The following is a 13,932-nucleotide window of genomic DNA, read 5'->3' on the forward strand; positions in this document are numbered from 1 at the left end:
ATTTATCTCTAAGATGTAGTGGAGTAGAAGTACAAGTACTGAAAATTGTAAATACTCTAGTAAAGTAAAAATACCTCTACTTAAGTACAGTACTTGAGTTAATGTACTTTCCATCTCTGCTCGGATGGATGGATGGGTTGATGTCAGTGGTGGAAAAAGTACGCTAATGTTTTACTTAAGTAAAGTATCAATACTGCAATGTAGAAAGAAATACAAGTAAAAGTCTGGAATTCAAAATTTACTTGAGTAAAAGTACAAAAGTATTGGTATCAAAATTGACTTAAAGTACCAAAGTAAAAGTACTCATTGTGCAGAATGTCCCATTCAAAATGTATTAAAAAATAGCAGATCTACAAGTTCACAATGCATCGCATCGCGACATCTTGTTATGGGCATCTTGATGTATTTGTAGTTAGGGTCACAGATCAGATGTCTATGAGTTGTCAACAGCTCCAACATAATAGTCTGGCACTGGCTTAATGGCACTGGCTTCACTGTAGTGTAGGGGCCCTGGCACTTCATCCTGGACCATAAAAAAGTGTCTTCTTGCCTAACGTCATATCCATTCACATTTCATTTCAGCATTACATTTCACCATGGTAAATGGTGAATTTATTTAGCGCTTTTATCCAAAGCGCTTTACATAGATTGTGCATTACATTCACACACACATATTCAAGGCACCAACCTGCTCATCGTGAACAATTAGGGGTTCAGTGTCTTGCTCAAGGACACTTCGATACTAACTCTGGGGGAGCCCGGGATCGAACTGAGAACCTCATGGTTCCCAACCAGCCACTCTACCCCTGAGCCTATTAACATGTACGTGTAATTGCACACACAGCCTCTCTCACACAGCTGATACAGTCCAAGGTTGTCACAGCTTGGCTAACAAATCAAGCAGACAGCCTAAACCAGGGGTCTTCAACCTTTTTCAGGCCAAGGACCCCCTTAGCTGAGAGAGAGGTGAAGCAGGGACCCCCACTACATATTGGATTCATGTTAAATGTGTATCGTCTGCTGTTCTTTTCCCCCTCAAACCACTTTGCAAGAAATAGCCAATCTGCAGACGTGTTGTGAGCTTGTAGATCGGCTATTATCGGCAAATGTTCCCCCCAAAGAAGGATGTTATAGGGTTCAAGTGGTTAAATAAATAAATAAAATCTGCACAACATCTACACACGAGTGAAAAAGCTCACAGGAGCTCACAACAATGGTTGTGGTTTTAGTGTATCATTTGTTTTAAAGCAGACAGCCCAGATATTCTAATAATATATTATTTAAAAATTCAACTAAATGACTGAACTCTCCTTGTATCCCTGCTTGGCACTTTCCTTTTCCTTCCATAGATGCTAGTTTACAATGCAGGTACCTCACTTCTCATGTTTTTCTTTCATAAATGTAGTTTTTCTTGACCAAAAGTGCTAAGAAAGTTATTTAGATATTAGATTATTAAAGAAATGCTAGGTTCATTGTTTCCTGGTATCCTACAGTATCTTTGAGGCACTATATTGTTCTCTGTGTATTCTATTTAGGTGACTATTTATCTTGTTTATTGACTAAAGTTCTTGTTTACTATACTTATTCCGATTTATCACTAGCAAATCGCTCTCGATAAGAGCATCAGCTATTATGTTTAAATTGTAATAACATTGGACATTGTTCTTAAAACATAAAATAGTTTCCGTAATAATCATTCAACCTAATACTGACTCTGATTGATGAGACTTTCTATTCAGACATGTACAAATGCATAAAGCACAGATGATCCCATGTTATTTACTATTGTAGACAAACATCCACTGGAAAAATAAGAGATACTCACTTACATTTCTGGGTTCAAGTCTTATACATAATGTAGAGCATGTAGCCATGTGACCCAGCAGATGGCGCTACAGGCCAAACCAAACCCCATTTTACTGTAGATGATGTTATGTTAAAGTCATTAATGGCCCAGTGAGGAAACTGGCTCTGTTGGAAGTAGTATGCAGATTGTGTAATTAAGCAAAAGTAGCATTTATATATATATTTTTAAAAAAAATTAAAGCTAAAGTAGCGATGTGCAAGTGCAAGTAGCGATGAACGGTAGCTCTGTCCACGATACAAGTCTGCATGGCAATCAGCTGTAAAGTTAGGCTACATAGCTTGAGTGATTACAGCCTGTCCCTATTGGCCAAAAGAGCACCTACATGTATTAAGTTTGGGAAGTTTAGCATGGTGGGAACTGGAGTTATGGCTGTTTAAAGAGGGGGCGGTAATGCCTTAAGCAATTACCCCGGAACCTCCTCAAGGAACCATGGGGACCCCACGTTTTATCTTTTCTGCTACACTGTCTGAAGGAAGTCGAACACAAGTTTGTTTTACTTTTATGTACCTGTACACAAGATGTAACCTTGACCCTGACCTTGATGACTTACACACGTCTTAGCATGACAATGGAGTCCATTTGTTGGGGTTTTCACTGTGACTTTTTGGCTGCATCTAATTAGTAGAACAAAAAGAGAGAAAAAAAAGAAAGGAGTGTATGGACTGGTATTGTTGCATGCCTTTAAGGATGACTTTCCCTACATGTCCTACCCACCGAGAGAGAGAGAGAGAGAGAGAGAGAGAGAGAGAGAGAGAGAGAGAGAGAGAGAGAGAGAGAGAGAGAGAGAGAGAATGAATGGACCATTTTATATTCATATGGCTGTAACCAGACTGACATGTGACGTGGATTTGAAAGACAGACATACTGTAGCAACACTGAACATCATCTACAGTTCAATGGGGTTTGGTTTGGCCTATAGTGCGGGTCACATGTCTAAGATGCTCAACATTTTGTATAAGACTTGAACCCAGAAATGTAAAAGAGAAATCACTTATTTATTTGTCTACTATAGTAAATAACATGGGATCATCTGTGCTTTATGCCATTTATAAATCGGAATAAGTAGAGTAAACATCAGCTCTAGTCAATAAACAAGGTAAAGAGTCACCTGCAGAGAGAACAATATAGTGCCTCAAAGAAACTATAGGATACCATGTAAACAATGAACCTAGCATTTCTTCATTTTCTTAACAATTGTGGTTGAAAAACCAAAATGTATTAAACAAAAATATGATAATAAGGGAGGTATCTGTAGTAAACTAGCATCTGTCAAAGGAAATAAAAAGTGCCAAGCAGGGATACAAGGAGAGTTCAGTTATTTAGTTGAATTATCAAATTATATATTATTAGAATATCTGGGCTGTCTGCTTTAAAACATTACATTACATTACAGTCAAGCAGACGCTTTTATCCAAAGCGACTTACAATAAGTGCATTCAACATAGGTAGGCAAGAAAACTACTAATCACCAGAAGTCTTTACTCTGGACAAAACAAACGATACACTAAATTGTAGTGTTTAACTTACCACTGTATTTACCACCTTATTCTTAATGCTGTTGTTACGCTACAGGCTGTTGGAGTTGTGACTTGTGCTGTTTGTTTACTATCAACATATTTTTGTAAAAATGCTTTGAAGAATGAATAGGTTATGACTTGAGACATCCTGTTTTCCCCACTTATTTTTTCTTTCTATGAGAGTAACATCAGAACAAGACCAGAAATGTTCTCCTGTTAAATCTGCCACACCCGCCATCTCCTTGTGCACACTGATGGCCAAATGTTTAATTTTGCAACAATGGAAATCTGTATCTAGTCCTCTGTTCCAGCAGTGGCTTAGAGACTTGGGCAATGTGCTACACATGGAGAGAATTCGGTATGCAATCATCAAAAAGATCAGGTCTTTCTGAAAATATGGCAACCCCTGTTGGATAGGTGGTCGGTCTCCTGTGATGGAGCCCGTGCTCGAGGTGGCCCCTCAAGTGTTTGAGAACAGTGTGGGTTGAGCTTTCTCTGTGCCTTTGTTTGTATAACACACGCTGTCATGTCATCTACTTTGATACTCTTTTGGCTGAGTTTTATAATTTAATTTTTAATTTTCTCATTTTCTTTTTTCTTTTTGTCCTTTCATTTTCTCCTTTTTCCACTTTTTGCCCTCTTTCCTGTACTTTTTAATACATTGTCAAATTACTATCTTGTGAGGGTTGGGTGGGGGGGTTTGTGTTTGTCTTGTGCGTTTGTTTGTTTGTTTGTTTCACAGAAAATCTGAAGAGTTCTCTGTCATTGTTTATCCTCCTGTAAAACTGACATATTCAATAAGAATTATGTGAAGAAAAAAAAATCTGCCACACCCAAATGCTCTGTTCATAGCCTTTCAAAGAGAGCCACCCAGTGTTGTGCAATTTACTCCAGAACAGTAATAAGGTACTATGTACTTATTGCTCCTTTATTTCTCTGTATCAAGAGTAACTGGTTACATTACATGATATATATCACTATACTTTTACACGTCATAATTTCGTAATGGGCACGTGTTAAAAAAGAACAGACATACAGAGATAGCTTAGATCTGTTCTTTTTTCACATGTGACAACAATTGTCGTTTTAGTGACTAAAACGACAATGCATTGTTGTGAGTTTCTGTGAGCTTTTTCACTGGTGTGTAGATGTTGTGCAGATAAGAATGGGTTTATAACATTCACAATGCAACCACAAAAACACACAATATTTACAGAATAATGTGTACTAGATACTGTAAAAAAGAGAAATAAAAACATTGTTGCTGTCAGGCAGAAACCTTGTATCTCCATATTTCAACTTGTAATACTTTTCTTTTGTAAATTAATGCTTACCTCATCATACAAGAGTGTCACATAGCATCAGTTAGATGTGATGCGTTTTGAGCTTGTAGATCGGCTATCTTCACAATTTATTTTATGTTTTAAAAATAACCCCCAAATTTGAATAACATTGAGGGGCCTCTAAACAACACAGAGCTAAAAGCAAATTCACTTACACCTAAAGGGGGCGCCAGATGTGGCTGCAGACCAAGATCTTCTTTTTTTAAATATAGCTGATGTATATGTATATGTAAATCTATTTTTAAATAGCTGATGTATATAGGGATAAAGTGTGTTTTGATGCTATATGAATTCATTTTGCTGGGGACCCCCAGGAACCTCCTCAAGGACCCTAATTTGAGAACCACTGATATAAGGTACTATGGCAGCTACTGATAAATGCTGATTGCATATAGAAATACTATATTATAGTATGCAGAGTGCATACACTGACCTATGTTGTTATATCATTAGAATTAGACTCTTTTTTTGCTTTAGTTTTTTCTCTTTCTCTTTTTTTCTTCATTATTATTATATTATCTATGCTGCTACACTGTCTGAAGGAAGCTGAACACAAATAAGTTTTACTCTTATGTACCTGTACACAAGATGTAACCTTGACCCTGACCTTGATGACTTACACAGTCCTAGCATGACAATGGAGTCCATTTGTTGTTCATAGATTGGTAGATCAAAAAGAGAGAGAAAAAAGAAAGGAGTGTACGGACCGGTATTGTTGCATGCCTTTAAGGATTTTCTCTACATGTCCTACCCACCAACAGAGAGAGAGAGAGAGAGAGAGAGAGAGAGAGAGAGAGAGAGAGAGAGAGAGAGAGAGAGAGAGAGAGAGAGAGAGAGAGGATGGGAAGTCCTAATTTGTACAATACTGTAACTGGATTTGTGGGCCCATCACGTGGCTGGTCTGGTGTCTTTGATAGCTTTTGTTCTTTTTGGCTGGGATCTCTCACTGTTTTGCTTATTTTTAAGTAGGACATTGGTCCAGGTGTGAAACATATATCGACATAAGGATGGCTGAAATTGTTATGTCACTATGTATACATATCAATGTAGTTAGAGACTGTATTTTTTACTTACTACAGTATATGAATGTTATTGATATTATGATGCCTTTAAAGATAACTTTCCCTACATGACCTGCCCACAAACTTAGGAGGGGCGAGAGAGAGAGAGAGAGAGAGAGAGAGAGAGAGAGAGAGAGAGAGAGAGAGAGAGAGAGAGAGAGAGAGAGAGAGAGAGAGAGAGAGAGAGAGAGAGAATGGGAAGTCCTAAGGACCATTTAGTATTCATAAGGCTGTAACCAGACTGACAGGTGTGACGTGGTTTTGAAAGACAGACGTGTTTATCTGTCAATGTCAAGATTAAACCCAGAAACTGTAAGTTTAATTTACCACCTTATTCTTAATGCTGTTGCTACACTACAGGCAGTTGGAATACACCTGAGCAGTTGATACTTTGGTATTTTTTGGTATTGTTTTAACTATGACAATAATGTGTGTATGTATTTTATTTATTAATTACGTATGAATAGGGTATGATTTGTACAATCCTGTATTTTGTTTTTAAAATTCTGTGAAAACAACATTGGATTGTATCTGCCACACCAAAGTTCTGCCACACCAAAATGATCTGTTCATAAAATTTTAAAGAGAGCTACCCAGTGTTGGCGGTGATAGGCTTGATTTTTTTACATGGGTCAGTTCCGAATTGCAGCCACCTGTAAGTGCTCTTTTAGGAGCGTGTTTCGAGGAGAGGTAAGGATTCACACTTTTGTATGACTGTTGGTAGGGCATTCCACATTTTGGTGGCATAGCAGTTAGAACGAATTTAACCCCTTGTTTGAGCCAAATCTGTGTTGAACGTGATTTGTGGAGCTCCCCTTTGGCATTGTGTTTGTGGACGTCTTTTAACGTTTTTGAAGTAGTTTGACAGGTACAATCATGTACCCATGTACCGTACATGGGTGTCTTTGTGTTTGAGGTGTAGTGTATCTTGTAGACCAGGCCCATTGCAAGTTGCTGTACTCTCTCCTCTACCCTGAGCCATCCCACCCTAGCATAATGAACAGGGGTTAGATGAGTTGTAGGCGTGAGGCCAAGCAGTAGCCTGACCAGTTTGTTTTGGGATGTCTGGAGCCTTGTTTTTAAGGCCTTTGTGGTGCTATGGTACCATGAGGTGCATGCATAGTCATAGTGACATTGGATGAGTGCTCCAGCTAACAATGAGTTGCATCGCGTGTGTTGATAGCTTGTAGATCTGTTCTTTTTTTCCTGCATGTGACAACCTGCTTTCAGGCTGCAGGCTGTGACACCAGGCCCATAAAGATATTCACTTCAAAGTGGTGATACCTATATCTTAACTTGTTGGAGTAATAGAGAGACAAGTCTAATTATAAAATCTTTAAGTAAAGCTTTTGTAGTCGCTTACCAGATTACACATAGTGGTGGAAAAAACCTACCTACCTACTCTAGTAAAAGTCCTGTATTCAAAAAAGTATTTGAGCAAAAGTATTGGGATCAGAATATACTCAAAGTACCAAAAGTAAAAGTACTAATTCTGCAGAATCTCCGGTTCAAAGGTTTCTCTAAATGTGTCAAAATCTTTTGAAAAGCTAACAACAGGTGCATTGCAATGCGTTATAACCTTGTAGATCGGCTATTTGCAAATCGATAAAGTATAAAATGGGGCTTAATTTGTTAAAGTATGCTTTGTAATAATAATCTAAATCTACAAAATAACTTAAAGGACCACTTCACCCATCTTCATATAATTGGTCCTCACTAATGGTCATTATAAGATGCTACCATTTGTCTTGATCTGTGTCTCCGAGGAAGGCTGTGCATGGACAGTTTAAAAACCCGCCCACCAGTGACATCATCAATGGGGAATAGAAGCTAATAGAAACTGCAGGCTCTATACTCCTGGAAAGTTATTATAAAGCTGTAAGCTGTAATAGAAACACATCACATGCATTGTAACTCAGTAACTCAAAGTTACTTGGAATAATATCTGTGATATTATTACTGTTTTGGCAATAGTAATAATTTACACTACTAGTTACTGGGGAAAGTAATAATATTACAGCAATACATTACTTAATACATAGTACTGCCTAACACTGGCTATACCTTTACAATGGCACAGCATTATGTAACTGAACAGTATAATTACTGGCCATTTCCAAACAGCCTTAAACTGCAGTGGAGGAAAGTACATTTTCAAGTACTGTAGCTCTACTTAAGTACAATTTGGAGGTACTTCTTTTTTACTTTACGGGAGTGTTTAAGTATCAGTACCACAAAGAAGAAATACTCAAGTAACTCAAGTAACTAAAAAAGTTAAAGTACTCATTCTGCAGATGTCCCATTTCAAAAGTTTTCAGAATTTGTCAAAAATCTTCGAAAATAGCCGATCTACAAGCTCACAATGGTGTCACATCGCAATGCACAGCTAGATAAGTCTAAGCTTATCACCGGAAATGACCCCCCCACCCCCCAACTGTTTACTGTATATATCTTTCTTTTTTATCACTACTCGTATATAATGTTTAGAATATTAATTGTATATTATTGTTTGTCTTTAAATGTCTCGATTAATTGAATACACAGGACTCAATAGTATTCAATCAATCAGTCAAATGTGTGTAATTTTTCATAATAATTTTAGCTACAAAGTAAATCAGTAAGTACATTTGCCTCTGAGATGTAGTGGAATAGAAGTATAAAGTATTGAAAAATGCATACTCAAATGAAGTAAAAGTGCCTCGAAATGGTATGCAGTGCTTGAGTAAATGTACTTAGTTTCTTTCCACCAATGGTTACACAACAACCTTACATTTCTAAAACTGTCCCTTCTTTATCGACATGTGTAGAGCTTCAGTTAAATACACAATAAATGTTTAAGCAAATGTATTGACACATCTCCTTTGTCAACCCACAGTTATTCTGAAGGCAAAGAAATGGATCCGGTAGGCGCAAAGCATGAATAATGAGCTCCAAGTGGTTCCACCAGGGACCACAGCTGGCCCAACAGAAACAGATCCCATAATAATCTTCATTATGAGTGGAAACCTCAAGAAGTTCAAGAGATCAATCAGAGACAAAGACATGAATGGCCTATACCCATCCAAAGAGCTCAACATTCAGATATGTCCTTTGGCTGCTGCTGTGGTATATCACAAGGAGGACATTTTTGCCTTTCTCTCGAAACAGCATGCAAACCACATCAGTTATCCACAAATAACTGGACCCCTCTGCATTTTGCCCTCCTTTTACAAAACACCACTAGATTTTGTGCACAAACTGATTAAAGCAGGAGCAAATCCAAATGCTGCCACAAATGCGCCCCGCGCTTTGGACACCACTTCAGGTTGCTGCCATCAGTAAGAGGGATGATATTGTGAAAGTCCTAATCAAAAGCCGGAGGGATTGTAGAACCAATCCCTGTTAGACATCCTGCACACGGTATTTTCAATTAAAAAATATCTGATATGATGCATGAGCTTGCATTGAGCGGCGGGTGACTATTATTCTAAAATAAAAACATTTATTGATCTGTACATTGCTATACAAGAGAAAACAGTAACAGACGTTTCAGCATTTTTGATCGTCATATGCTGGAGGAGAATCCTCAGACCCATATGGCCATTATTGACATACTCTTTTCCGTTAGTGGACCATCAGCAGATGAGTATCGTCATAGAACTTTTAAGTGGGTTGAAGGACAATGAAAAGCTGAACGTCTATAATTGAAAATGCAGACAAACGCCTTCCAGAAATGCAAAGTGCATACCTGCAGAGTTTAGTTGTTCAAAGTCTGCCTGCAGTTTTCTGTGCAATGACAGAGATATCCAGTGAGGTATCACTGTCTATGATCCCCAAACTGCTGAAACTCCTTTCCACAAGCACTCAAATTCCTATGCAGCATAACGTTCTGCTAACTCTATATGTGATGGCAAAAAAAACTAAAGTTAAAGATGACTGGAATCAGTACCTCATTGATACATTATGCACAACGATTGTTCCTTTTGTGAAGAAAGAGCACTCCGCTGAGATGAGAGGGCATACATATGGCATACTGGCAAACCTGCTTTCATGTGAACGTGCCACTGACATCTTTCTATCAGTGGGAATACATCATATGCCTGAAGATATAATGGCATTTGCAGACATGCAGATGGATGACAACCTGAAAGAAAAGCTTAGAGAAATGCAAAAGTATCTAAACAAGCCAAGCTCAGAGTGTGATGTTTCCACAACTGCCAGTACAGAGCCACCAGGATCCAAAAAGAAGAATAGAAGAAGGAGAAAAAAGTCAGGAAAGCAAGAGGAGCTGAAAGATGAAGTTCATGTTGATGCAGATACTGTTCCTGTTGAGGAATCTGGTCTCACTGAAAGTTCACATGTGCAACCTATCCACCCCGTAGCCAGTGTGTCACCAAAACATTGTAATTGGTACCCAAACAGTCAAAGATGGAAGCAACAGTTAGAGAAGCTTGCAAACATAGATGAAAGTAAAGTGATCAAAGTTGGGGAGTCTTGTGTTTGGGAAAGATGATGAATTCTGCATTGCAATAGGAAGTGATTGGAACTGAGGTCTTTTGGGGCTGAGGGATCCTGACGGCACTGAAATCGCAGTTAAGGAGAATGAGAAAAACTACCAAGTGCTGAAGAATGAGGAAGGCTTTTTTACGTCTTCCAAAGCTTGATCATCCTTCGATTGTACGATATGTCGACTCTGCAGAGGATGAGAACTTTGGATACCTTGGGCTTCAGTTATGTGAATACACGCTGGAAGAATACATCACTGACTTTCCTCAAGACAGCCTTGGTGAAATGAGGAGGGATCTTGCAAATCAGGTTCTCAATAGCTTAAGATTCTTCATTGTCAAAATCCTCAAATTCTCCACCGGGATATCAAGCCCCAGAATGTCCTTGATTGGTAAGATACAGAAGAAATCAAGAGCACACACTTCAAGAAATTGAAACATCATACAATAAATTGTATTTCCATTCATCTTAAACAATGATTATTATATTGATCTACCAATTTGCCTTGCAGATGTAAACAATAGGGCAAGATTAGCAGATTTTGGAATAAGCCGACAATTACCCAAAGGACAAACAACCCTACGTACAAGGAGTGAGGGAACGAAATGCTGGAAGGCAAAGGAGACGTTGCATAAAGGCAGCACTAGTGCATATAAAAGAAGCACTGATATCCAGGTAAAATGTTTTTGTGTTTGTGAGAAAAGTGTAATAAATGAGAACAGAAAACATGATAATCTTACGAATTTTCATGCTCCTTTTTAGGTGGCTGGGATGCTGATTTATTACATCCTTTCTGGAGTAGCCTGGCGTAGACAGACTATATCACTGCGTGGATATGAGTTCTGGTGCTTCTATGAGGAAGTTTTTTTTCCAAGGGGCGGGATCAAACAATGACTCGCGACGCAATTGGTTAGACCTACAAACCAACTACCAATTACAGTCTCCCATATTCGAATACTGGGCCCTGATTGGTTACCCACGTCTTCTGGAGCAGGAAATGGATTCTCTATGGAGCGGTGCCAGACCCAAATCCCAGAGTGCAATTTTTTTTTTGCACTCGCAGATTCGTCTGTCCCAGGCTATTTCTGGAGGACACCATCCATTTGGCACAGGTGTTGAATGTGAATGGGAATATAACATCTACAAAGGAATCTACAACCTGGATCATGTTCCGGATGACGTTTGCCAAGGATCTCATTGAGTGGATGATCGATGAAACCCAAAGAAAAGACCTAAAGTGGAGAAATGCTTGGCTCATCCCTTCTTTTGGTCAAACGAGAGGTACAGTATGACAGAAAGTAAAACATTTTTTCTGTTCCATATTGTTCATGCAATTCTGATATGTAAAACTTACTTAAGCTAATATTAATCGGTTTATCTAACGGTATAAAGGTACTTATATTCTACCAATATGTTTTAAGATTAGACTAATATTTTCAATATTATTATTAATTCTTTACAGGAAAGTAGAATACTTGAGAAAGATTGGAAAACTAAAGGAAGTTGAGAATTGTCGAAATGCTGACATGGACCTCATGGGGGCACTAGACCAGTATGGTGAGAAGGGACTGTTCAACATGTGGAAACAGAAGGTACATGAGCTTATTGCAAATAGTCTGATGTTTTTTATTTGTATTTCTCTATGTTATTCCTTCTATTCTTTACATCTCTTAAATGCCTTCGCACATAACAAACTTGCTTTGCCATGGCAACTAAAGCATACATTTCAGGCTCACATCCATCTTTATGTTCCCAAGTCCATCTGATCTTTAAGTTGTATTTTTAAGGTTTCGAGGCCTATCAGGCTCTCGAAGCCTTATTGCATCTCTTGCCTTTCACTATTCTTCCGCCGTTTTTGGCAGTTCTGGCCTAACCGCGTGGTCACTTTTTACGAAACTCGGCAATATGGTAGAGGGCTATGCCAAACGGCGAAGAAACGAAACTCACAACTATCGGCCAAAGGGTGGCGCTATTTTACTCAATTGACTTTGAACAGGTACAACTCATGCCCTGTTTGACCCACATCCATGACACTTCGATACACACATGCGTCTCCTCATGCCTAACAACTTTCACACTCTGACTTTTGACCTCTGACCTTTAGATCTCCCACCATTTCCAATTATATGAAAAACAGTAAAATCTATAGCTTTCTGGGATCTTTGAGCAATCTGCACGAAACATTTTACACATGAACTTTGGACCTATGCCGACAAACGTGAGCAAGCGATTTTCCATAAGTGAAAACATGCTTTTATGAGCAATTCATATTGCAGTTTTAAGACAATTATTCGTCTGCCCCTAACACGTTCATGCAGACTCACATTTGTTTGAAACTTTGCAATAATGTAGAGGGTCATTCCAAGTATCCACTGAAACCAATCTTACTCCAATTGGTCAAAGGGGGGCGCTATAGCAATTTTTTGAAAATGCAAACTTTTAACAGGCAAAAGTCATGCCTCGTTTGGCCGACAGCCATTAAACATGCTTACACCATGTGCCTTGACTCATGAGGAACACATCTATCACTTTGTCCAGTAAGCTCCGCCCTTAGATTGTCTGCAATTTTGAGCAGTTTGAAAAACATTTAAACCCAGGATTTCTGAGCAATTTGCGTGAAAGTGTGTCATCTGTGTGAACTCCCTTTTCACCAGTTCAGGTCTGTTAGTCCAATGGCTTAATCATCTGCCTGTGAAACCATAGGGTCGCAGGTTCAAATCCCACCTCATGCAGACTTCATCTCAATTGCATTGCACACATCATGACTGTATCAATGAATAAACGTGCAATTGTTAAATGAAACGCTTATTTGAGAGTAGTTATTTTCAATGTATTACGTACTTCATTCGCCCTTTGTTTTGTTTTGTTGGATTCTCCTTTCTCACTGTCTGAGGCTGTGAACTGAATAGCTTGATCAGTAGAGTGTGAGCCTCATGTGCCGAAGGTCCCCGGTTCAAACCCCACTCATTACAGTTTACATTTAAATTGCATTGTACAAAACATGACCCTGTTAATTCAGACAAGTGCAATGTTTAAACAATAACGTGAAATGCTTTTTTGAGAGTAGTTGTTTTTTATGTATGACATACTTTCTTGTGAAAATAGCCGATCTACAATCTCACAAACTTTTCAGATAGCAACGTGTTGAGCTTGATCGACTATTTTCACTAGTTTCCATTCCGAGGAGACATAAAAAAAACTTTATTGGTAAATGTTTTGTGAACCAGTGATCTACAGTAGTTAGCGAAACAGAGGCTTGGTTCATAACGGACGGAAAAACCTATAGAGAGAGGGGGGAGAGGGAGAGAGAGAGAGAGAGACGGGGAGAGGGAGAGAGGGAGAGAGGGAGAGAGAGAGAGAGAGGGGGAGAGGGAGAGAGACAGAGGGAGAGAGGGAGGGAGAGAGGGGGAGAGGGAGGAGAGGGGAGAGGGGGAGAGGGAGAGAGGGGGAGAGGGAGTCAGAGAGAGAGAGGGGGAGAGGGGAGAGAGAGAGAGAGAGAGAGAGAGGGGGAGAGGGGGAGAGGGAGAGAGGGAGAGAGAGAGGGAGAGAGAGAGGGGGAGAGGGAGAGAGGGGGAGAGGGAGAGAGAGAGGGGGAGAGGGAGAGAGGAGAGAGGGAGAGAGGGGGAGAGGGAGAGAGGGAGAGAGGGAGAGGGAGAGAG

The 13,932-nt window shown here is 39.2% G+C and overlaps 2 protein-coding genes across 2 annotated transcripts in view; one reads left to right on the top strand and one right to left on the bottom strand.

Moving 5' to 3' along the window:
- Positions 1-13,932, bottom strand: part of LOC308073398 (uncharacterized protein) — a 38,790-nt gene that overhangs the window by 7,706 nt on the left and 17,152 nt on the right. The window lies entirely within an intron of this gene.
- Positions 11,284-13,932, top strand: part of LOC308073624 (uncharacterized protein) — a 4,448-nt gene continuing 1,799 nt past the window's right edge. The window contains exons 1-2 of the mRNA XM_080412643.1: positions 11,284-11,554; positions 11,736-11,865. Coding sequence (XP_080268769.1) covers positions 11,800-11,865 — 66 coding nt within the window. The 5' untranslated portion in view covers positions 11,284-11,554; positions 11,736-11,799. The remainder of the gene's footprint in view (positions 11,555-11,735; positions 11,866-13,932) is intronic.

This window comes from Gymnoscopelus braueri (assembly GCF_963280865.1).
Source record: "Gymnoscopelus braueri genome assembly, chromosome: 18".
Lineage (NCBI taxonomy): Eukaryota > Metazoa > Chordata > Actinopteri > Myctophiformes > Myctophidae > Gymnoscopelus > Gymnoscopelus braueri.